The 23,484-nt window shown below is 45.2% G+C and overlaps 1 protein-coding gene across 6 annotated transcripts in view; it reads left to right on the top strand.

The window, feature by feature from the left end:
* AP1B1 (adaptor related protein complex 1 subunit beta 1) overlaps positions 1-23,484 on the top strand; it is a 66,934-nt gene that overhangs the window by 5,203 nt on the left and 38,247 nt on the right. For 5 of the 6 annotated variants that reach the window (XM_034790859.1, XM_034790858.1, XM_034790857.1 and 2 more), the window contains exons 2-3: positions 19,368-19,430; positions 22,677-22,782. In XM_034790859.1, coding sequence (XP_034646750.1) covers positions 19,394-19,430; positions 22,677-22,782 — 143 coding nt within the window. In that variant the 5' untranslated portion in view covers positions 19,368-19,393. Of the gene's footprint in view, positions 1-4,298; positions 4,350-19,367; positions 19,431-22,676; positions 22,783-23,484 lie in introns of all 6 variants that reach the window. The other variant, XM_034790855.1, reaches the window with a different exon arrangement.

Here is a 23,484-nt window from a genome sequence, read left to right as displayed (position 1 = left end):
GGCCCCGTTCCTCCGGCCTGCTGGGCTCCCGGCCAATCCCGCCCCGTCCAGCGCTGAGACCGGCCAGGACCTCACTGGCTTCCGCACTGCTCTGCCCCGTTTCCCCCTCGAGCGCTGTGCCCGCCCCGGTCCACACTCCCGCACGGCCCTGCTCCTACCCTCTCCCCTGGCCCAGGTGGAGTTGCTTTACGATGGCCCAGCTGAACCCAGGAGCTCTGTGCGGGCTCAGGCCTGCTTCTGCCAGGCTGGGTGACTGGGCTCCAGGGTTCCCACGTCTGGCAGGCTTGTGTCGCTGGGGGTCCCCGGCCCCAAAGAGGCACTGGAGCCAGGGCTCCCATCTGTGTTTTTAAACACCAGCTGATTTTTCCTGGTGTCTTGTGTTATTTCTGAATGGTCCCTGCCTTGGGACCTGACCACAGGGGATCTTACCAATGGGGTGAGTTGGGTTTAACTGCCTTGTTTAACTGAACTATATTTATAAAGAGGAGCTACTTTGCTGGTTAAGACTTGTCTTTTCCCTTAAATAAGAAACAAAGCAGTTTCTAGCTGACAAGTAATTAAGGCCGCTACATATTTAATACACATCTGTGGACTGTGAAGGAAATTATTCAAAAGGGCAGTGATATTTCTGTGTAATAAATGGCTTCTGTTCACTTATAGTATAGAATGCATGTGCCACCTCCCACTTTGCTCCTCTTTGTGTGTGTGTAACCAGTGGGAGAGTCTTGTTCTGTTACTCCCACCTCTTCTCTCCACAAGCCCAAATTGGCATGGTACTTGCATGTGAAACTTCAAGCTAGAAGTTGATTTTTGCAAACTGATCTGCTAAATATCTTGAGGCCTCAATTTTGTGGAAAGCAACATTTTGAAGATGCAAAAACTAATCTTTTGAGTAAATAAGTTAGCACTTGGCATGCTCACAAAATGATTTAAATTCACATTTAATAGACTCATAGAATATCAGGGTTGGAAGGGACCTCAGGAGGTCATCTAGTCCAACCCCCTGCTCAAAGCAGGACCAATCCCCAACTAAATCTTCCCAGCCAGGGCTTTGTCAAGCCTGACCTTAAAAACCTCTAAGGATGGAGATTCCACCACCTCCCTAGGTATCCCATTCCAGTGCTTCACCACCCTCCTAGTGAAAAAGTTTTTCCTAATATCCAACCTAAACCTCCTCCACTGCAACTTGAGACCATTGCTCCTTGTTCTGTCATCTGCTACCACTGAGAACAGCCTAGATCCATCCTCTTTGAAATCCCCTTTCAGGTAGTTGAAGGCAGCTATCAAATCCCCCCTCATTCTTCTCTTCTGCAGACTAAACAATCCCGGTTCCCTCAGCCTCTCCTCATAAGTCATGTGCTCCAGCCCCCTAATCATTTTTGTTGCTCTCCACTGGACACTTTCCAATTTTTCCACCTCCTTCTTGTAGTGTGGGGCCCAAAACTGGACACAGTACTCCAGATGAGGCCTCACCAATGTCGAATAGAGGGGAATGATCACATCCCTCGATCTGCTGGCAATGCCCCTACTTATACAGCCCAAAATGCCGGTAGTCTTCTTGGCAACAGGGGCACACTGTTGACTCATATCCATCTTCTCATCCACTGTAACACCTAGGTCCTTTTCTGCAGAACTGCTGCCTAGCCACTCGGTCCCTTGTCTGTAGCAGTGCATGGGATACATTTGGATAGGTGTTCTGATGCAAGTACAGTAAAAAGGCCTTGATGGACACTTGGGTCTACTGTTAGCCTTCAGACGCTCCTGTTGTACTCGCTCTTTTCCCTCTGATGATGAGCAAATCCTTGGGGTTTTAGTAAGGATTCAGCTTTATGTGGGTGTTTAGAATCAGCTGACAACTTTGCTTCCCGCATAAGAGCTGAGTCTCTATTGCAGCAACAGGGGTGTGTCACTTCCCCACCATTGAATGAAGCCAATGACATGAATTGTTCATTTTGTGTTGGCATTAACATTCATGCTTCCATTCCTTATGCCGCATAATTAGGCTAGGAGCAGGTGCTGTGGGAATTCATTTTTTCTGACAGGTTGCTGTGTTGGAGTGGCTATAGGTATGTCCACACTATGGAGACTATGCTGGCGTAGCCCTGTAGTATAGACATAGCCTACACTAACAAAAGGGGTTTTTCTGTCCATATGGGAACACACACACCTGAATGAAGCTGGCATCGTCAATGGAACCCCTCTTCATAGCTTCGTCTACACTGATTGGTATAGCTATAGTGGTTGGGTGTGGTTTTTTCACACCCCTGACTAATGTAGCTTTGCTGATATAACTTCTCAGTGTAGACTGACAGTCAATTTAAATCTTTCTGCTCTACGGGGAGGTTAGTGATCTATCAGATGCCAGCATTTTTAACCCACTGTAACTATCTAAACTAAAAACATAGTAACATGGGAAGGCGGTGCCCTCCAAATACCTTAATTTTAAATTGGATTAATTGTTGTAAGCGGTTGAATATGCTCTGGAGTCGTGTGGGTAATTGTATTGCAATGTGGCTCTTGAGCAGGCCTCATGCTCTTTCTCATCTACATCAAAGTATTACAGTGCAACCTTGCAGTTAGAGTAGGACGTTATCTTGTGCGATATGAATCTCATTTGGCAATCCAAAATAAAACAGATGCCGCTTGACTCAGCAGTAAATTACATATTGAATTATTTTATATATAATCTGGATTTTTTTCCCCCCTTCTTGACTCCAGGTTATAGACACAGACTTCAGCTGTTTGCTTTGTGGAACAGTCATTATCATTGTGCAGTAGATAATAGTAACTTCATAGTTAATATTGCAGGAGCCATTCTATTCCGACCTTATTCCCATTCTCATTTTATCAACATACAAAGCATCTTGTTTTGGAGGTGCTGATGTTTGCATCTGCTCTGTTCTGTCAGTAGGATTGGCAGAATTTGATTTTTTTTATTTGTTTATCATTTCAACAGATAATATTGATTATTTTTAAGCATTTTTTATTTAAATTATCACAGTTGTGGGAAATTATGGGAGTGGGTCAGACAATTATTAATGACATTGAGATTCAAAAAGTTGAAGCTTCATAAACAGTTAAAACACATTGTTGACATTGTAAATATCCTCAAACCAACAAATCATACCTGTTTTTACTATTCATTTGCAATAAGCCTAATTTAAAAGTCTAAATCACTGGATCGAGACTGTTCTCAGGCAGTATTTTTCTTTCTTTTCCTATATGTAAGTTTATTGATGGAAATATGATGATGTTGGATTGTGAGTGTGTACAGGGTGAAATCAGCACATACTGATAGGCTTGGAAGGATTAGATTTTTATCTGTCCCCAATAAGTACAAGCTTTGTGTGTTGCTGGCTGTCAACTGTCCATCTGGAGTATGGCTGTGTAGTTAAAAAGGAGGTTGCATAAACTATTGGAAATGCTGCCTTAGTGTGACCAAAACATTCTGTTGTGATGTAGGTTTTCAGCTAGGCTGAAACGTCTGTTATCCAAAGGTTGAAGATTAGTGTTCTAGTTAAGGCATTAACAAAGGGTGCTGTGAGTGTCTATCTTCCTCTGAGGCTCTCTACGTTTACTTTTTTAAATTCTTCCAGTTGCTCCTACCAGTGCAGCCCCTCTGGTGGGAGCAAGTTAGCGCTAGTGTAGACTGGCTGGTGTTTTGACCACTGTATCATCTAACCCCGATCAGAGCAGTTCCAGACAACAGTGATTAAAAATGCCAGGCACCTTCCCTGCACTAATTATATTCTAACCGGTGGGGAAACCTTGTGTGTGTGTGTGTGTGTGTGTGTGTGTGTGTGTGTGTAAAAACAGCTAGTGTAGACAGGCCCCAGGAGGGCATGAGTGATCTCAGCAGCACTTCCCATCACCTCGTTAGAGCTTGGGAATCTGGGTTCAGAGTTGTGGAATTTTTAGGCTGGGGTGGCCAATCTGTGGCTCTGGAGCCACCTGCGGCTCTTCAGAAGTTAATAATATGTGGCTTCTTGTCTAGGCACCGACTTTGGAAAGTTGGCATGTGTAGCTCCAGCCCCGATGTGCCAGGGGGTGCTCACTGCTCAACCCCTGGCTCTGCCACAGGCCCTGCCCCCTTCCCTGAGCCTGCTGTGCCCGTCCCCCTCCCCATCCTCCTGCATGCCACGAAACAGCTGATTGGGAGGTGCAGGGAGGGAGGGGGAGACGCTGATCGGCAGGGGTGGGAGGCTCTGGGAGCAGAGGGGGGGTGCTGATGGTAGGGGGACGGGGCTGCTGACGTATTACTGTGGCTCTTTGGAGATGTACAGTGGTAAATTCTGGCTCCTTCCCTGCTCTAGGCAATCCCCTAGATCTGGATATAGTGAAGCATTTGGGTAAGTATTTCTGGCCTCATTTATGCAATTGCTGGTGGATATTATAGTCTGAGTTACATAAATTCATTTATATCCATATACACATTGTTATTTTCATGGCTTTTTGCTATCCTCATTGTGCCAGAATTTCCACTCCATTTCACCCCACCATTTCCTATAGCTAATCTGTTTTTCTTTTGTTTTCAAATGGTATATTCAAAAAGTTGGCTATGAAAAAGGATTTTTGTTTTTCAGTGTGGGTATCCTGTTTAACATGGAACCAAATGTGCCTTTATTAACAGGTCCAAGCATTAGGTGCAAGGGATACTGTTTTCTTTATTAATAAAATCTATTGGATCAAAACCTAGTCAATCCAAGAAATTCTGTATCCTAAATATTTCATAGCCAACACTAAAGGAACCCTGCCAGCTCAAAATTTAGTTAGTTTTAAATCTAGGGTGACCAGACGTCCTGATAAAATTGGGACCGTCCTGATTTTTAGCTGTTTGTCCCGTGTTCCGACCAGAGATCAGATGCAATTTGTCCCGATATTTTGCTCGGCCGGCAGCACTCGGCTTTCCTCCTCCCTCCCCCCGCCCCCGGTGTCCTGATATTTTCTTCATCTCATCTGGTCACCCTATTTAAAACTGAGGCCTGGTCTACACTAAACAGTAGGTCGACCTAAAGACAGCTTACGTGAACCTAATGATGCCAGTGTGCACCAGGGGTTCTCAAACTGGGGGTCGGGATCCCTCACGGGGTCACGAGGTTATTAAATGGGGGGTTGCGAGCTGTTAGCCTCCACCCCAAATCCCGCTTTGCCTCCAGCATTTATAATGGCGTTAAATATATAAAAAGGTGTGTTTAATTTATAAGGAGGGTCGCACTCGGAGGCTTGCTATGTGAAAGGGGTGACCACTAAACAAAGTTTGAGCGCCACACACTACAGCCTTGTCCCACCGGTGTAAGTGCAATACTACGCCGGCATAATAACTCCACCTCCACGAGGGGCATAGCGCTTGTCGGTTTAGTTAGGGTGACGCAGTGTCTATGTAGACACTGCATTACAGTAGAACCTCAGAGTTATAAACTGATTGGTCAACCACACCCTTCATTTGGAACCAGAAGTATGCAATCAGGCAGCAGCGGAGACCCCAAAAAACCAAACACAGTACTGTGTTAAACGTAAACTACTAAAAAAATTAAGGGAAAGCCGCATTTTTCTTCTGCATAGTAAAGTTTCAAAGCAGTATTAAGTCACTGTTCAGTTGTAAACTTTTGAAAGAACAGGCATAATGTTTTGTTCAGAGTTACAAACATTTCAGCATTAGGAACAACCTCCATTCTGGGTTCCTAACTCTGTGGTTCTACTGTACTTACATTCCCTATTGGAAGAACAGGAGTACTTGTGGCACCTTAGAGACTAACAAATTCCCTATTGGCTGTCTCATCAATTTCAGGCTCCATACTGGAGCCATGAAGTTGACAAGAAAGCTGGGCAGCTGGATCCCCGGCTGCTCCAGGCTCCCTGCTCAGGAAGCCAAGAAGAGTGGTGGCTGCCCCCTGCTCCCAGCCATGAGCAGGGAGGTGAGAAGTAATTAACTGTGGTTGGCTGTAAGTTGACCTAACATAGGTCAACTTAAATCTGTAGTGTAGACATGCCCTGAGTTAACAGTAGTTTCAGCTGCTGCACTTTCTGTGGTTTTACAATCACGTCTTTTCTTTTAAAAAATGGCTTTTCTCTTGCCAGTGTAGTCATCTTTGATGTTGTAGCAGTAGTAGTGAAACAATATTCAGCTACAATTGTGCGCATTTCCTTATGCTGAAAGTCTCTTCAGTATCCTACTTGAAACAGTCTGTCCAGTTCTATAACTAGTGAAGTTAAGGAGTGCTCAGCACTGTTCTGAATCAGGTCCATAGTTAAGCCGTGATATGAAAGGTTTTTTTATTTTGTTTTTACTTCATCATAATATCTTAGTGTCTCTTACCTTAAAATACTTTACAAACAATAAGCCCAATCCTGAAAGGTGTTGAACTCCATCAACACCCATTAACTTTGCTACAGGGGCACAGCATCTCTCAGGATCAGACTGAACATACACAGGAATTGCTTCTCCTGCCATGGAAATGCAGCCATGTTTGGGGTGGATGGCAGTAGTAGTGCAACAGTACCCTGCAGCGCTACACAGCAGCATAAGATAGGAAGAGGAAAATTCTGGTGTTCCTCTGTACTTCAATTGGATATAGAAAGACAGAAGCCAATTACCTAAAATTGAAATTTGGCCAAAATAACAGGGTGAACAACCTTGCTTTGCAGAAAGCACCATAGAATCTGAAATGGCCACAGGACTTCAGGTTCACAGCTCATGTGAAAGACAGGCTTATGATAGTCTTCAAGCCCTGACTGGAATTATGCCAGCCCTTCTATATGGAAATGTTGTAGTTATTTCAGAGCTTATGCCCAAGAGCTTTGACTTTGTGCCAGTTGCTGAAGGTGGTGTGGAGTGTTAAGTTCTCTCTAGCTGGCTGATGGGTTAGATATAGTACCGTTGAGGGTGCATGTTATGCTCTAATACAACGTGCCAGGCATAGTTTGGATTATTTGGTGCATCATCTCTCTTCCATTCCCATGTGTTTGGGTGAGGCGGCTGGCTGTGCAATGTGACTCTCTAGCCATAAGATAATCTCTCCTCTCCCCCCCCCCCCCCCCGCCCTTCTGTTTCTCTGCTTAGCTGCACTGATCTCCCCTAAAAGCTTTTGCATGGCTACTCTTGTTTGTTTGCCTGTCCTGGGAAGGATCTGGGACTTCTTGGGATAGTAGAATAGAAATATGGTGTAGTGTACTCATGTCCAGGAACTCTTTCATCCCTCCTAAAACAGTTGACTTTTTTTTCCTGTAGTCCAAGATCTAGCTTCCCTTGTGCTGGATTGATATTGATTAGTGTTTTGGGGGTCCCTTGAGTTAAAACAGAAGCTGTGAAGGCTTTGAGATTCCTTCTCAACTTTTAATTGGTATGTGGATTTTCTTAGACTCTGGCTTTGCATTCTGTAATTATGGCTCTTAAGCTTTGTAGGTTTCCCACAAAGGCAAAGGGTTTTACTAATCAATCCTCCTTTATGCTGTCCTACGGGCTCATGCGCTGCATTCCCCAGAAGCAAATGATTCTTCCCTCTGCTTCCCCCTTGCTTTAGACACTGAGAATTGGTGCCCAGCACCCAGATTCCTAGTTGTCAGAGAAAACAGTATATCCCCATGCATTTGCTTCTCTCCCCTTCCATTTCAAGGCATGTCGTCTCTCATGAGGTCAGTTCTAAAGCATGTTCCAGTTCTGCCAGATTTCAATACACCGTTATGGTAAGCCAATAAACTTGCATTCCAAGCTCGCTGGGAGTCACATTCCCTAAGTATATTTCAAAACGAAACTCTTAAGAACTACTAAAATATTAATAAACACCGTGACGCTCTCTTATGTAATAACCAGCTAGGTAGTTTATCGTAGCTGTAACCCTGTGCCTAATGCATACAGTTTAAAATGCTTAACATGGGCATTGCACACTTTTTTGTTGTTGTTTTAAAAATAAATGCGGTGCTGCTTTCTTTTCCAAGCAACGTTACATGTTCCTTTGTCTAGGACTTGAAGAATTTAACTGATTCTTACGAACTAGAGGACTAGTTCTAATAGTATGAAACCTGTGCTGCCATGTCTCCTCACTCCCTTGAACTCAGAGGAATAAAGGAGTTGTGTATTGAATGTAATTGTAACTTGTCAATGTGACGGGTTCTCCCTGGGGTGCCACCTGGAACTGATTTCAGAGTAACAGCCGTGTTAGTCTGTATCCGCAAAAAGAAGAAGAGGAGTACTTGTGGCACCTTAGAGACTAACAAATTTATTAGAGCATAAGCTTTCGTGGACTACAGCCCACTTCTTCGGATGCATATAGAATGGAACATATAATGAGGAGATATATATACACACATACAGAGAGCATAAACAGGTGGGAGTTGTCTTACCAACTCTGAGAGGCCAATTAATTAAGAGAAAAAAAACTTTTGAAGTGATTATCAAGCTAGCCGAGTACAGACAGTGTGATAAGAAGTGTGAGAGTACTTACAAGGGGAGATAGAGTCAACCTGGAACTGAGGTACCACTGAGCCCCCTGTCCCACGAGCCTGGGCTCCTACTCACACTGTACTGTTGTGATAAGCTACAGAGCCCTCCAGCCTGCACTTTCACTAGCAGAAGTCTTCTTGTGTGGGGATGCACCCAGCTGCAGTTACAAGCAGGCTCTCTGACCACTCCCTGCTACTCCCAGTTCCTCAGGCGCGCACCCTCTCTGGAGTATAAACCCAAAGATATACCCTCTTGTACTGCATAAGGAACTGAACAGGGTAAAATTGGTCCCCCTCCCTCAATGTGGAGAGGAACGTGCAACATTCTTTTGTCCCTGAGTTATGATTCCAACTCACTAGTTTAGATAAAGTAAAAACAAGTTTAACTACAAAAGAGAGATTTTAAGTGAATATAAGCGATAGCAAACAGATCCAAGCTGATTACCTAGCAAATAAACGCAAAGTAAGCTTAATGTACTAAATAGGGTGAGAATCTGCTATTCATACCCAAAGAGATTATACAAGCAGGATACAGATTCTTAAGGGGAAAGTTGCACTTGCTTACGGCTTGGAATACCCAGGTGTTCCATTCACAGGCTAAAAATCCCTTTCGCCTGAGTCCAGCACTTCCCCCAGTTCAGTCTTCCTTCCTCAGGAGTTTCCAGGAGTCTTCTTGTGTGGGGAGTGAAGAACACCAGATGAAGTCACTCCCCACCTTTTATTGCTTTTGCATATGGCAGGAACCCTTTGTTTCAAAGCTTGGTTCCCTGACTGGTCTGTGGAAAAACACTGACCTCCCAAGATGAATTCTAGACACGTGGTCACATTACATGTGGGAGGGATAGCTCAGTGGTTTGAGCATTGGCCTGCTAAACATTAGCCTCCCTCTCTTCCCCCCCCCCCGCCCCCCACAGCAAGCAGGAGGCTCCTGGGAGCAGCTCTAAGGCAGAGGGCAGGAGCAGCACATGGCAATGGGGGGAGGGACAGCTGAACTGCCCGGCAATTGATAGCCCGCTGCGTGGCTGCCACACAGGGAACTTAGGGGAGCTGATGGGGGAGCTGCCGGTCCAACCTGGTTCCAAGCCCCCACCAGCTAGCTCCAGTGGGCTGCTCTTTCTGCAAGCAGTGCACAAAGCAGGCAGCTGCCAAAAAACGTTATAAGGGAGCATTACACAACTGTAAACGAGCATGTTCTCTAATTGATTAGCAATGTAACAAGGAAACAACGTTCACCAGGACGACTTTAAGTGCGGAGTTACTGTACTAGACAGTTCCTTCCCCAAAACGTTTATGGTCTACGTAGATAAATCAAAGGATCACAAGGGAAACTGAGGCACAGAGCTTTAACGTGACTTGCTGCAGGTCAGTGGCAGAGCCAGGATTCCACTTTCAAGTTTTCTGCTTGTTGTCTAGTTTGCTAGGGCTGCTTTACAAGCAGCCTGATAATTGTATTTGTTTGGAGACTAAACACCATCTTGATTGTCCTCAGATGCTCACTTTTCTCTGACTCCTTTCCTCTCTCTCTCTGTCTCTCTCTCTCTGGAAGGTCAACACTATCATCATTAAAAGCTCAACATGGTCCACCATAAGCTCTGTTAAAGAACTGGCTACTTAGGTTAGAGCCATTTATTTAGCAGAGTTTATAGAGTGAAACAGGAGCTTGTGGTTTGTGCTGCAACCATCATGTGGTTCCCACCTCCCACTTGTGGTTTCTGTTTAGCATTGCTCATATTCTGGATATCCCAGAGCATTTAACAGAGCACTGAGTTACCTACTGCTGCTGTTGCCACCATTGGGGATCAGGTTCAGCAGGAGTTCTTGCAGCTTGTGACGTTACAGCCTGTTTATTAAATAAACTGTTTTAACAGGGCACTAGAGTTATCAATTGCTGTCATAGGAAAGGGCTTTTAATTTGCATCTGGGCAGCCAGTAATGAGTAGAAGAAACCTCTGTCAGCTTCGGACTGGCTTAACTGCAACATTAAACTTGATGTGGTGTATTGACTCCCAGGATTCCTGACTTCATATTTTAGCGAGTTCAAATAGTCTGTACTAATTCTTAGGTCAAAGCTGTGCTGTCAGTTTTGATACTTGGCTTCCAAGCCACAAACACTTTTAACTCACTAAGTTGACAGTCTTAAAACCTTGTAAAGTTTTTTGGGAAAGAAAAGAATATAGGTTAACAAAAATCAGTTGCTTTAGAGTTCAGTATCACTTTGTTGCCTTATGAAGTCCCTGTATGTAGTGGACCTAAGAAACGAAGTGTAATTGCAGTACCCAGAGTATGCGTCCTCAGAAATGGCCAAAATCAGAATATACCTAACATGACCTTGTGATGGGTTGGATCACAGAAACCCCCAAGACTACTTCTGCCCCTGCTTTCCCTGCCAGCTTGGACTCCAGCACCTTGTCTTGTTGAGCCAGACACACCCGTCTACTCCAACACAGACCCAGGGTCTGAACCACTTGCCCCAAAGCTGCAGACTTAACTGAAAGCAACTTAAGTGTGCTTGTCTTTAACACTCAGATGCTCAACTCCCAATGGGGTCCAACCCCCAAATAAATCCATTTTACCCTGTATAAAGCTTATGCAGGGTAAACTTCTAAATTGTTCACCCTCTAACACTGATAGAGATGCACAGCTGTTTGCCCCACCCCTAGTATTAATACATACTCTGGGTTAATTTAATAATTAAAAAGTGACTTTATTAAATACAGAAAGTAGAACTTAAGTGGTTCCAAGTAGTAACCGACAGAACAAAGTGAATTACCAAACAAAATAAAATAAAACATGCAAGTCTGAGTCTAATACAGTAAGAAAACTGAATACAGACAAAATCTCACCCTGAGTGGTGTTCCAGTAAGCTTCCCTTTACAGACTAGTCTGGGTCCAGCAATCACTCACTCCCCCCGCGCGTAGTTACTGTCCTTTGTTCCAGTTTCTTTCATGTATCATTGGGGGTGGAGAGGCTATCTCTTGAGCCCGCTGAGGACAAAATGGAGGGGTCTCCCAGGGGTTTAAATAGACTTTCTCTTGTAGGTGGAGACCCCCTCCTCTCTCCTATGCAAAGTCCAGCTCCAAGATGGAGTTTTGGAGTCACATGGGCAAATTACATGTCCACACATGACTCAGTTTTTATAGGCAGCAGCCATTGTTTACATGCTACTCTGAACGTCCTCAGGTAGACTTCTTATGTGGATTGGAGCCTTCCAAGATTCATTGTCCTATGCATCCGAAGAAGTGAGGTTTTTACCCACGAAAGCTTATGCCCAAATAAATCTGTTAGTCTTTAAGGTGCCACCAAACTCCTTGTTGTTTTTGTAGATACAGACTAACACGGCTACCCCCTATACTTGATACTATTGTCCTTTAAGTGTTTCTTGATTGGGCACTTAATTTGCACATTCCTTTCTCAAGAAGCTGACCAAATGCTTTACTAAGGTACTTAGAAATCAAGCAAGTACACAGCCAATATTCATAACTTTGAATACAATAATGACACATGCATACAAATAGGAGGACTAGATTCAGTAGATCATAACCTTTACAGAGATGTTACATGGCGTATGTACCATAAAACACATTCCAGTTATGTCATATATACATTCATAAGCATATTTCCATGAAGCATTATGGGATGCACTGTCACTGACCTCTTTTGGAAGTGGCAGAAGAGGAGGAAGAATGGGCTGTGATATGTAGCTAGAACAAAGCCAAGCAATAGAGGCCACACACATAGAATGGTCAGGATTCTGGTATAAATGCTATCTATTCCCTCAGCGCGCGCTCTCTCAATATTTGATCAACAGCTGCCAATTGCCAAGACTTCTTCACAAGGGTTTTGGTAAATTGGAATTCCTTTACCCCAAAAACCTCTCTCTTGGCTTGTTGGTCTCCTCAATCTGGCTAGGGCCTTGGCTACACTTGCAGCTGTATAGCGCTGTGTGGTAAATCTGTCTTCGTACAGCTGAGTAGGGAAAGTGCTGAAGTCTGTCCACACTGACAGCTGACAGCTCAGTGGCGTGGCCACACTTGCAACATTTGCAGATATGTTGGGAGCGGTGCATTATGGGCAGCTATCCCAGCATTCATGTAGCTGCAATGTGCTTTTCAAAACGGGGGGGTGGGGTGGAGTGTGACAGGGAGTGTGGGGGGAGAGAGAGTGCTTTTTGGAGCGTGTCAGCACTCTATTTTGCAAGTTCCGAACTCCCGGCCCCCTGCTCATTCATTCACTCACTCAAAGCAAACAGCAAACTGTTTGCATTTTCTCTGTGGTACAAGCTTTGAAACCGGCACTTCCGCATTCCTGCAGCCGGTCACAACAATGGAGAGGATTGGCCACTTGACAAGGTGATCAGTACCGCACTGCAGGTTGATTCCTGGTACACACTCACAGGGGAGAGTCGTAGCCACTCCGCTGTATCTCTTATGCTTCTCGGGGAGGTGGAGTAACTGCAGCGGTGTACCCAGGGAGATACAGCGCTGTACGTGCCCTGCCAGTGTGGACAGGGAGTGAGTTACAGCGCTGGGGGAGGCTTTACAGTGCTGTACTCGCAAGTGTAGCCAAGGCCTAGGAGTGGTAGGGGGAACTCAGCAATCTTAGGAGAGGCAGGATGGACAGCAGTTAGAGCACTAGGGCTTTGAAGACCCAGGTTCAATTCCCCACTCCGCCTAGACTTCCTGCGTGATCTCAGGCAAATCACTTAGTCTCTGTGCCTCCATTTCCCCATTTGTAAAATGGAGATACTTCCCTATCTCACAGGGGTGTGTGAGGATAAGTGCATTAGATTGTAAAACACTGAGATCCACGTGAAAACACGCTATATAGCAGCTAAATATTTACTTTATTATTAAGCAGGACTGTAAGTGGGGAACAGTACTGGGGACTAAAACATTCTCAATTCTTTCACTTTCCATCTCATCCCTGTATACTTGTTTTGAAGCCAGCTGCATCTCTAGCTAGTGTCTCTAAAGGGTTCTTTTCTGTACAGCATGCTGGTGATGTCAGAAGCTAATTAGCCAGACATGCCTGCTTGAAAGGCAGTGTACTTTTAGTGGTTAGGTGGATCAGAGGGACTGGCAGTCCCAAATACCTGAGTTCCTGTCCTGACTCTGTTATGATTCACTTTATGGCCTTGTATGGAAAGAGTCCAACAGAGGGCAACAATAGGGGGCTGGAGCACATGACTTATGAGGAGAGGCTGAGGGAACTGGGATTGTTTAGTCTGCAGAAGAGAAGAATGAGGGGGGATTTGATAGCTGCTTTCAACTACCTGAAAGGGGGTTCCAAAGAGGATGGATCTAGACGGTTCTCAGTGGTGGCAGATGACAGAACAAGGAGCAATGGTCTCAAGTTGCAGTGGGGAAGGTTTAGGTTGGATATTAGGAAAAACTTTTTCACTAGAAGGGTGGTGAGCACTGGAATGGGTTACCTAGGGAGGTGGTGGAATCTTCTTCCTTGGAGGTTTTTAAGGCCCGGCTTGACAAAGCCCTGGCTGGGATGATTTAGTTGGGGTTGGTCCTGCTTTGAGCAGGGGGTTGGACTAGATACCTCCTGAGGTCCCTTCCAACCCTGATATTCTATGATTCTGTGATGTGATGCTTTGCTTAAACTTGTCTCTGTCTGCCTATTCTGAGGTTCATCCTCACCTTTGTAGACAGCCCTGAGATCCTTCGATGAAAATTGCTGGATAAGTGCTAAGCATTTGCCAAGCAGTCCTTCACACGTCTAAATGGCTGGCTTCCTTTGGCCAAGATGGTGGCCAAGCCTTTCAGCTCCATATTTGACTTTTTCTCTTTGTAGATCCTCTGCATCCTGACACCCCACCATTCCGAATTGTTTTCCTTAGGTGATATGGTTTCATTCCATCCAGTAGTATGACCCACTTCCATCCATCGCCCTAAGTGCTCATGAAAATAGTTAGTTAACACAGTGAATCTTCTCCACTGCCTTGGGGAACATGTTCTACACACTGCCCTCTACACTAAGGAATTCCCCCTACACTCATTGCCTGATCCTAGCTTCGGGATATGCCCAATGAGATAGTCTTGTGGAATTTACCTTCATTAGAGTTGTATAAACATCAGTCATGTTCTCTTCAAATTCTTTCCTGATTGCTGCCCCAGAATGCCTTGTTACCGGTGTCCCTCCCCTCTTCCTGTGATATAGTTTACTGGACTGGAGGTACAGCCACAGAATCCTCTGTTATGGACCTGCATCCTGTTTGTTTTTCACAACCACTGCCAGACGCTGAGCTAATGGTTTTATATTTCTATCCACTACTTACGGAGTTTAGTTTTACTGCAGTGTGGGATACCAGACCCCTTACGCAGACTCCAATCTATTCTCCAGCCCGGAGCTGGGAAGCCAAAAGCAAGATCACAGCAACTGATTCCAATCTGTTCACGCTTGCTCTGAAAACAGCTTGTTTCAGGATTTTGCACACTCCTTCCCTTTCAGTATTTCTGCTTCTCTTTGCTTCTGCCAAGGTTCAACTGTAAAAATAAAACATTAGGAGATATGGTTTGAGACTCCCCCAACCAGCTAACTCCTCTTCACACTTGAACCTTATTGAATAAACTATTCATAAAATCCCAGTGTTGGCACCTTGGAGTTCAAGGGGTCCATAAGGATGCCATGGATCTTAAAATGGTGGTTTGCTCTCCTTTTGAGATCCGATTAAAGGTTGGATATGAAAGCATACGCTGCAATATCTGAGAGCTGGGAGACCAGGAAGCAGGCGGGGAGCTAGCTGCTTTAGCTAGCGACATGACAGCCCCAGGTACTAGCCAAATAGTTCTTGCCCTAGATACTAGGAATCATTCTCGGTGACTCTGTTCTGTTTTGGTGTCTAGGCATGATACCTCTGACCTGGACCACTTAGCCATAGTTGTGGCAAAATTCCTCCTCCTTTTGTGTGTCTGGTCACTTGTGCTACACACAGTCCCTGTGCCTCTGGCTCTTTAGTGGAGTGTCTGGCGATTCCTGTGTTTCTTACAGGGTCAAACCAGTGTTCCATTTCGTCTCCACCATGGGATTGTACCAGCTGCTTCACAGGAAGGGACAAAAAGTTATCAAGGAGGCAGTTATGTTGCTCTACAGCTTATTTTGAAGCAAGGCTAATAATGTAAGACTGTGTAACTATTGTGTGATAAGAGCAGTGTAGTCCTATGCTGACAGAGGGATTGCAGCAAATCCTCCCTATTGTCTTACTGCAAAGAATAGGAGATCTGCAATGATGTGCAAAAAAATGCTGCAGCATAGTCTGGAAGCTAAATGCGGTTCATTGGTAAGGCTGACATTCTGTCGTCAGTTACTTAGTAACTCTGCAGAAGGAGACACTGATTAAATCCAAGAGAAGTTGGAGCACAAATAATCTTTTCCTCCCTTTAAACTCATAAAAGCAAGGACATCTGGAAAGGTAAATGTCCAGTCTTACCTGAATACACCACACAGAGCTATTCCTCTGTCTCTCGAAGGGTATGTCTGTGCTGCAGTTAAGACACCCGGCGGCTGGCCCATGAATCTTCAGCTAAGGGGCTATTTAACAGTGGCTAGGCTTTGTGCTTGGGCTGCAGCCTGAGCTCTGGGACCCTCCCACCTCACAGGGTCCTAGAGCCTGAGCCTGAACATCTACACCACAGTTAAACAGCCCCTTAGCTCAAGCCCCTTGAGCCTGAGTCAGCTGGCACTGTCTAGCCGCAGTGTGGGTGTATCTAAGGGATTGAGCAGCCGGCCATGTGAGCTTCACCATCCAGGCACAGGCAAACGAGTTAAGATTACGTTGTGGTAGCCGTCTCTGAATATTCTTTGTAGCAGTTTTGCCCTCTGTGTTAAAAAGACATAACTAACAACAATTAATAAAAAAAAAAAACAAAAAACCTCTTCCTGTGTTTTTGCGGCTGAAATACAAGACTGCCAGGACACCTAGGTTCTCCTCCAGCTCTGCTACTTTGCACTGCCACTTCCCTGCTGTGCGCCTTAGTTTTCCTCACTTATAAAACAAGGGTGATTTCTTACCTAGTCCACAGGGAGGATGGGCCTTAATTCATTAATGTCTGTAAAGCTCTTTGCATGTCTCCAGATGGATGTTGCAGTCTAAATTCAAGAGATTATTAGCCTCTTAAAAATGGTCCGGGGGGACTGGGGGGAGGATGTAGAGTCTGATTCTTACTTACTGTAAAGCCCCTTTTTGTGTTAATAAGAAACAGGCCCCTAATACATCACATCTGGCTTTGTTTCTTCCTTGTTCCCCTCTTAGCTTGGACAGTGAAACTAAGCCGGTCAGTTTTCTCCTGTTGGTGATGCTTGGGTTTCCAACACTGAAGTTTACTTCTTGGGGAATTCTCCCCCACAGATTTCTTTGCTTCCCTGCAGAAAAATGACTTCTGACAGGAAAGCAAAGGGAAGCCGCAAGAGCGGTCACACGCCCCTCCCCGGTAGTGCAGGCAGGTCGGTTCTGGCGCCTAGAGCAGCCCGTAAAGATGTAAATCAAGGCTCCTTTACATTGCCAGAGTGGTGGAAAGGATAGTGTGGCCTTATAAATGCTTATGGTACTTTAGTAATTAGAATTGGTCTAAATTTTTGGATTGAAAAAATTTCCTATCAAAATGTACTCCATGAACTGTTTGCTACTGACCTTTCTGGAGATGGTCAGTAGCCAATATAAATTGTGAGTTTGATTCCCCAGCCCTCACTTGCTCTTCAGTTGCCTATGATGTAACACTGAGCATATGGCTGCATATATTTGTTGACTAATAACTAGAAATAAAGGGTCAAATCTAGCTACATTACTGTTAGGCAAGGAGGTTTGAGGATTTTCCCCAATGCTCCCCACTCCCATTCTCCATCCATTGTATTGTAGTTTAAATAAATTACCAAAATAATTAATAAATAAATAAGGTCCATCAATGGCGTCCCTAGCCTCTGTTTTCCAGAAACTGGGAATGAGCGACAGGGCACTTGATCACTTGATTACCTGCTCTGTTCATTCCCTCTAGGGCACTTGGCATTGGCCACTGTCGGAAGGCAGGATACTGGGCTAGATGGACCTTTGGTCTGACCCAGTATAGCCGTTCTTATGAAACCAGTGTGATTGTATTGTGTTATTTTAATAAATAAAATTAGCAGAATTTTAAAGTATTGTGTGCAGAGTTTTTAATTTCTTGGTGCAGAATTCCCCCAGGAGTAGAAGTTACACTTAGAAGTCATGTTTAAATTTGAAAAGACATTTTTCCCCAGGATTTTATTAATAAAAACTTTTTTTATAGAACCAACCTAATTTGGCAGTGCCTTCTTAAATTCTGTTTATCTAGTATATTGAGGGAGTCCTGAATGTGCATGTAGTTACCTGGTTAACTCGCAGTTGAAGGGTTAATAAAATACCACAGAAAAAGATCCATCTGGAACTTCCCAACCAACCTTCTAAAAAGGCCACCCACTGCTTGGATATTGGACTCCTGCAGAGTGCCAGACTGAATTGGCCCTGTCAACACTGGTTCTCCACTTGTGAGGTGACTCCCTTCTCTTCATGTGTGAATATATAATGCCCGCATCTGTAACTTTCACTCCATGCATCTGAAGTGAGGTTTTTTACCGACGAAAGCTTATGCCCAAATAAATCTGTTAATCGTTAAGGTGCCACCGGACTCCTTGTTGTTTTTGTGGATACAGACTAACAGAGCTACCCCCTGATACTTGACCTCAGCTGTTTGGAATTATATAATATGGCCTAAAGCACTTGGCTGAAGTACTACATGTTTGAACTGAAAGGAACAGTGCTTCAGAATTGGTGCCTAGTGTTGGTGACTTGGAAAAGGACCATGTCTTCTGAATACATCGAATACAGAGGTGAAGACTTGCACTATGTTTTGAGCTGCAATTATTCCTTTACATTTACCCTAGAGGGAGGCTTCCTTGGAACTAATTTCATCATCAGTTTTGCCTTGTTCCTCTTCTCTTGCTGAGAACCACTTCCTATGTGGGGTAGGGGAAGGGCTCGGTGTGCGTCTTCACTGGAATAAAACTTTCTGCCTGGAATGAAGTAAATAGTGGATTATTGCAGTAGTCAAGCTGCTTTTGGTTAGTCCCCAGCAAAACTGCTGCTCCCCCCTTCACTTGCTACTCCGAGACTGGTTTGGCTAATGTGCCCCATAAAGCTTTGCAATGCAGCAGTTTATCTAAGAGCCCCAGGTTGTGTTTTGTTCATGAAAAATGCTAACATGACAGCACTGGATGCAAAAATACTTGTTTGTCCACAGAATAAACATAGCACAGGCAGTACAAACTTCCCTCCCACAATGCCCCATTGATGTGCCTGCTCCCTGAACTGAGGGGGAGGGGATCATCATGTTCGAGGTGAGAGGGGGAGTTGAATCTCTTTAGTCCAGTTCTCTGTTGAGGCTTTTGATAAGAGGGCCAGTTAACACCAGTTGGGATGGGCTGTGTGGTGGACGTCTACACATCACCACTGCCCAGCCACTCTGCAGAACTGCAAGCTGGTATTGAGGCTTGGTCGCTAGTGAGGTACATTGCATTTGAACTGGGGTAGCAGCAGTGATTACCATTACCATCCAGTCCAGGTGGAGAGCCACCAAAATGGGCCAGCTGGGGTAATGACACATTAGCTTTCTTCACTGCCCTTTTGGGGGGAGAGGGGAGAAATACACTGCGACCTACCTCACTGACCCTCCTCTGAGGAGTACCTAGGCACCCTGCCATGTGTGTGTGTCTCCCTGTCCTTGCCGGAAGAGATGCACCCTGCTCCGTGCGCATGTTCTTGTTGCTTTTCCTGAGGGAGAGCAGAGTTTCTTTCCCCTTCTTGTTTTTTCCTCCCAGTGCTTCCTCTGCTGTCGCTGCTTCAGCAGAAAAGCAAGGGGGTTATCCAGGTGTCAGCATTTTCTTTCTCTCTCTCTCTCTCTCTCCTCAGAGACGCACTGCAAACCAGGGGCCAAAATGACAGACTCCAAGTACTTCACCACCACAAAGAAAGGTAACCGTGCATGCGCGGGCTGCTTTACTCATGCTTCCCAACATCTCTCCTTGCCCTCTCAACTATTCCTAAGGAGGATGCCTCTGCATGGGATTGTTAGCACAAGTCCTGCTCACTTCCACAATGAGGGGTGGGTCTGACTGTTCTCAAATTGGGGAACCTCCAAAGTCCTGATTAGCAATTGCATCCATCCCACTTTAGCATTCTTTGCCATCCTAAAGATTCAGACACAGAAGGAATTTTTAGTAACAGAAACTATATGGTATGAAGAGGGGGAAAGAAACTGGTTAAAGGTTAAAAGCTTTTAATAACTCTGTTCCTGCTTGCATGCAGTGTGCTAAGCTAGATGATTGGGATGTGTGCAGCTCTCTCCCATCCTTTGAGTGAGAGCTGCAGGATCTCCATTTTGTGAACAGGTGAAGGAGCGCTGTGCATGCAGGTGGGGTTGGTAACATGCTCATTAGCTGCAGACAAAACTACCCATCATTCAGGCTTCCGAACCCTTGACGGATTCCAGATAATATTTTAGCTCCTGGGTGGCAAAAACAGTTTGTCACCCAGACTCAGTGGCCTGGCAGTGAACCGAGACAAGCCTTTTAACTGTTCTTTTATCAGCTTTTGCAGCTTAGTAACACCCATCAGGCAGCTGTCAGACTGGCCCTTGCAGATGGCCTGTTTCTTTAATGCACTTGTTAAAATGGTTTGGCGGAAAATCCCAATGGGCCTGAAACCTTCACTAACCCCTGAAGCAGCAGTGCAGGTGGCTCTCAGGTGCTAAATTGAAGTATCGGCCAAACCAAGGGAATAATGTAAACGAGTGGAGTCTAGTGTCTTGCTGTTCCGGCCCCTCCACCAGAGGCTGTAATTACCCCTGGTCAGTGAAAGGTGGGAAGGTTGAGTTAAAAAGAGGGCTTAGGAGCTGTGATCCCAGTGAAACATTGATAGCAACAAAATGGCCCTCTACCCTGTGACAGTAGCATATTCTTTCTGTTGCTGTGGCCTTAGTTGCATACACATTTGTACCTAGTGCATATGACTGCACCATTTGGTGATGGTGGATGTGTGGGGACAAGGGGATGTTAGTGTCCTCTGACTCTGAATTTTGAGTCAATGGACTCTGGGCCTTAATGAATTTTCTAGCTCACATCCCCCCCGGAGCCCTCTTCCACACACCTAATCCAATTCCTGTCCCCCCTTTCCATCCTGTAGAGTTTGGCACAGCGTGTTACTCTTTGCTGAAGAATGAGCTGGCAGAGATACCTCAGGACCCAGAGCACATGGTGCTGTCAGGCTTGGTTGGATGAGTAGGAAAATATAAACTTGTATCGTTGCTACTTTTGTCACCTGTCACTAGCACCAGTGTGTGGCTCTATGGGAGATGGACAGCTAATCAGAAATGAATGGTCTAGCGCTCCTTAGTCAGACCACTGCACTTAGCCATGTGAGAGCTGAGCATGTTGTCTCGGAAACGGCACTCCTTCAAAATTGGAGGAGTGTGAGAGCTGGCACCCAGCAAACCATTGGCAACCATCTCCTGCCTTAGTCTGGGGACTGTGTTCTCAGAATACTCTTGCTTTCAGTGTAGGACTGGCACGCTCTGATCATGTGGGGGTGATTTTGCTACTGGAGATAAGCCTTAGTGACAGTTATGACTTAGGACTGACTCAGGAAGAGTGGGTTCAAGCTTTGCAGAACTTACCAGACAAGTAGTAATTGACCTGATGCAGCATTGAAGCTCAGGGATAACACCTTGGTAGAAAGTCCAGCCTTCTATAGTTGCTGGGATAGGAGAGATTCTGGGATACCCACCACAGTGCTATGTCTACCAGACAGACTCAGGCAGCCAGTTCTGTGACAGGTCAGGTTCAGAAAGTGATCTTAACAACATGATCCCTAGAAACGTTTTATTTATAATGAGAACTTGAATTCTGCAGTAACTGATGGTGAAGTGCTTTCCTCTGCCACCTCTCCTCTGGTCATAGATTGTCTCCACTGGTGAATGGATTTTTCATGCCTTGCCTGGGTTGTAGCCCTCGTGCAGTTAGATTTCGTCTGTTCACCTCAGTTTCCCTTTCTGAATAACTGGGATAATACCTCTTGCACAAAGATGTTGATGCTTAATTCCCTAATTGCTTTGAGATCTTTAGATAGTTGGTGCTAGAGAAACACACGGATTCCTAGACGCCACAGTGAAATTTCAACACCCTTTCAATTCTGTCTGAAAGTGTTGGCAGTTCCCATTTCTGCATACACAAAACAATACTGACCAAAGAGTTCCTGTGTGGTGTGTTTTTCAATGAGCTGAAGGGGAAGATCCGTGAAGAGCTACCCATTGGCTATTGCCAAGTTCCCCCTTGCAGATCCTCTTTTTTGTAGAGGAAGCGCCAGGCCTGATTCATAGATTGGCAGGCCAGAAAGGATCATTGGGATCATCTAGTATAATGCAGGCCAGAGAACAGCCCCACAATAATTCCTGGTTAAGCATATCTTTAAAAATAAAAATCTAATCTGGATTTTAAAATGGCCAGTGATAGAGAATCCACCACAACCTTTGGTAAATTGTTCCAAGAGTTGATTACCCTCACTGGTAGAAATTTACACCTTGTTTCCAGTCTGAATTTGTCTAGCTTCAACTGTAACAGGTTCCTGTTATATTTCCCCCCTCTACTCCTTCCTCCATTGTGTTGATTTTGCTTCCAGCTAAGTGCCTTACCTTCTGGATCCCACTGACACCGATTCTGAGCTAGCCAGTGGGGAATTGGCAAGTTGTGCTCTCTCTGAGCACACAGATTCTGAGGCAGTCCCAGCCTGGAAGAGCTATCAAGCCCAAACCTTAAACTTTCATCCCATGAGCTGGTTAGTGCATTGTGTTCCCGCTCCAGTGGGCCTGCCTGCTTTCTGCCAAGTCATTGTAAACTCTCCTTGGCCCAGGAGGTGTAGAGTGCCTGATGGGGGAGAGTAGCTTGGCTGTGGCTGTGTTCCCAGTGAGGCTACGACCATTACTGAATGTGGCATCTTGAGATGTTACTCCACTGGCTGGGCTCCCTTGCCAGCCTGGGTCAAAGAGAGCTCTTTGCCTTCATTTAATAGAAACAGGCAAGCAATTGCTTTCAATTCCTGTGGGTAATTAAAATGGAACATTCATCTAAGCAGCTGACTGTACCTTTCTACCAAAACCTGCTGCTTTCCCCAATCTGTCAGGGCAGGGAATGTTAACTCCTGAATCTCTTTCGCCCTCTTCTCCAGGGGAGATCTTTGAGTTGAAGGCAGAGTTGAACAGCGACAAGAAGGAGAAGAAGAAAGAGGCGGTGAAGAAGGTGATCGCATCCATGACCGTTGGCAAAGATGTCAGGTGCGCTGCCATGCACAGGGTGGAGACGCTTTTGGGCTGCCATCTATTGCTGTAGGGTTGGGAGTGCCCAAACTATACCCAGCTGCAGGGATGCACTGGCAGCTTGCCCAGAACCTGATTGCTGCACCTAATGTGTATTAAACAAGTAGATTATAGCAGCCCATGTAAACTACAGGTCCCAACAACAAAGCTCCTTGGCTCAAGGCATAATGGGGCCTATGGCTTCTTGAGATAGGCCTCCACGTCCATGACAGAAGGCTCCTTTTGGCTCTGTGGGTGGTCTGCATGTCAGTTACCTATTTGTCTTGTGTGAGAGCTGGGTGAGAGCTTGCCTGTCACTGCAGCCTCTGCGCTGAAAGATGAACATTATATTCAGGTCAAGTAGCCCATCAGTCAGCAAGCTTGACTTGTTTTTAGTAGTAATCTAGCTAAAGGAGGAACTGGACTGGTTTCCAGATTAGTTTATTGGAATTATTGCTGCTTTCTTAAATTTAACCTTTTAAAAAAAAAAAAAAAAAAAAAGGGGGCAAACAAGCCCCTTTTGACAGAGGACAGATCTTTGTTTCATAGATGATGATCTTGTTATGATGAGCCAAGAATAAAATATTAAGCTGAGCTCTTCCATTTTCCTCTCCCTTTTACCCCATCAGGTAGTCGTGGTAAAGAAATACGGCCTCCCTCCCTCCCTACACAGGCTGTAAA

The sequence above is a fragment of the Trachemys scripta genome, chromosome 15, assembly GCF_013100865.1.
Source record: "Trachemys scripta elegans isolate TJP31775 chromosome 15, CAS_Tse_1.0, whole genome shotgun sequence".
NCBI classification, from domain to species: domain Eukaryota; kingdom Metazoa; phylum Chordata; order Testudines; family Emydidae; genus Trachemys; species Trachemys scripta.
Note: the sequence above shows the minus strand (reverse complement) of the source record. Positions and strands in the feature narration are given on the sequence as shown.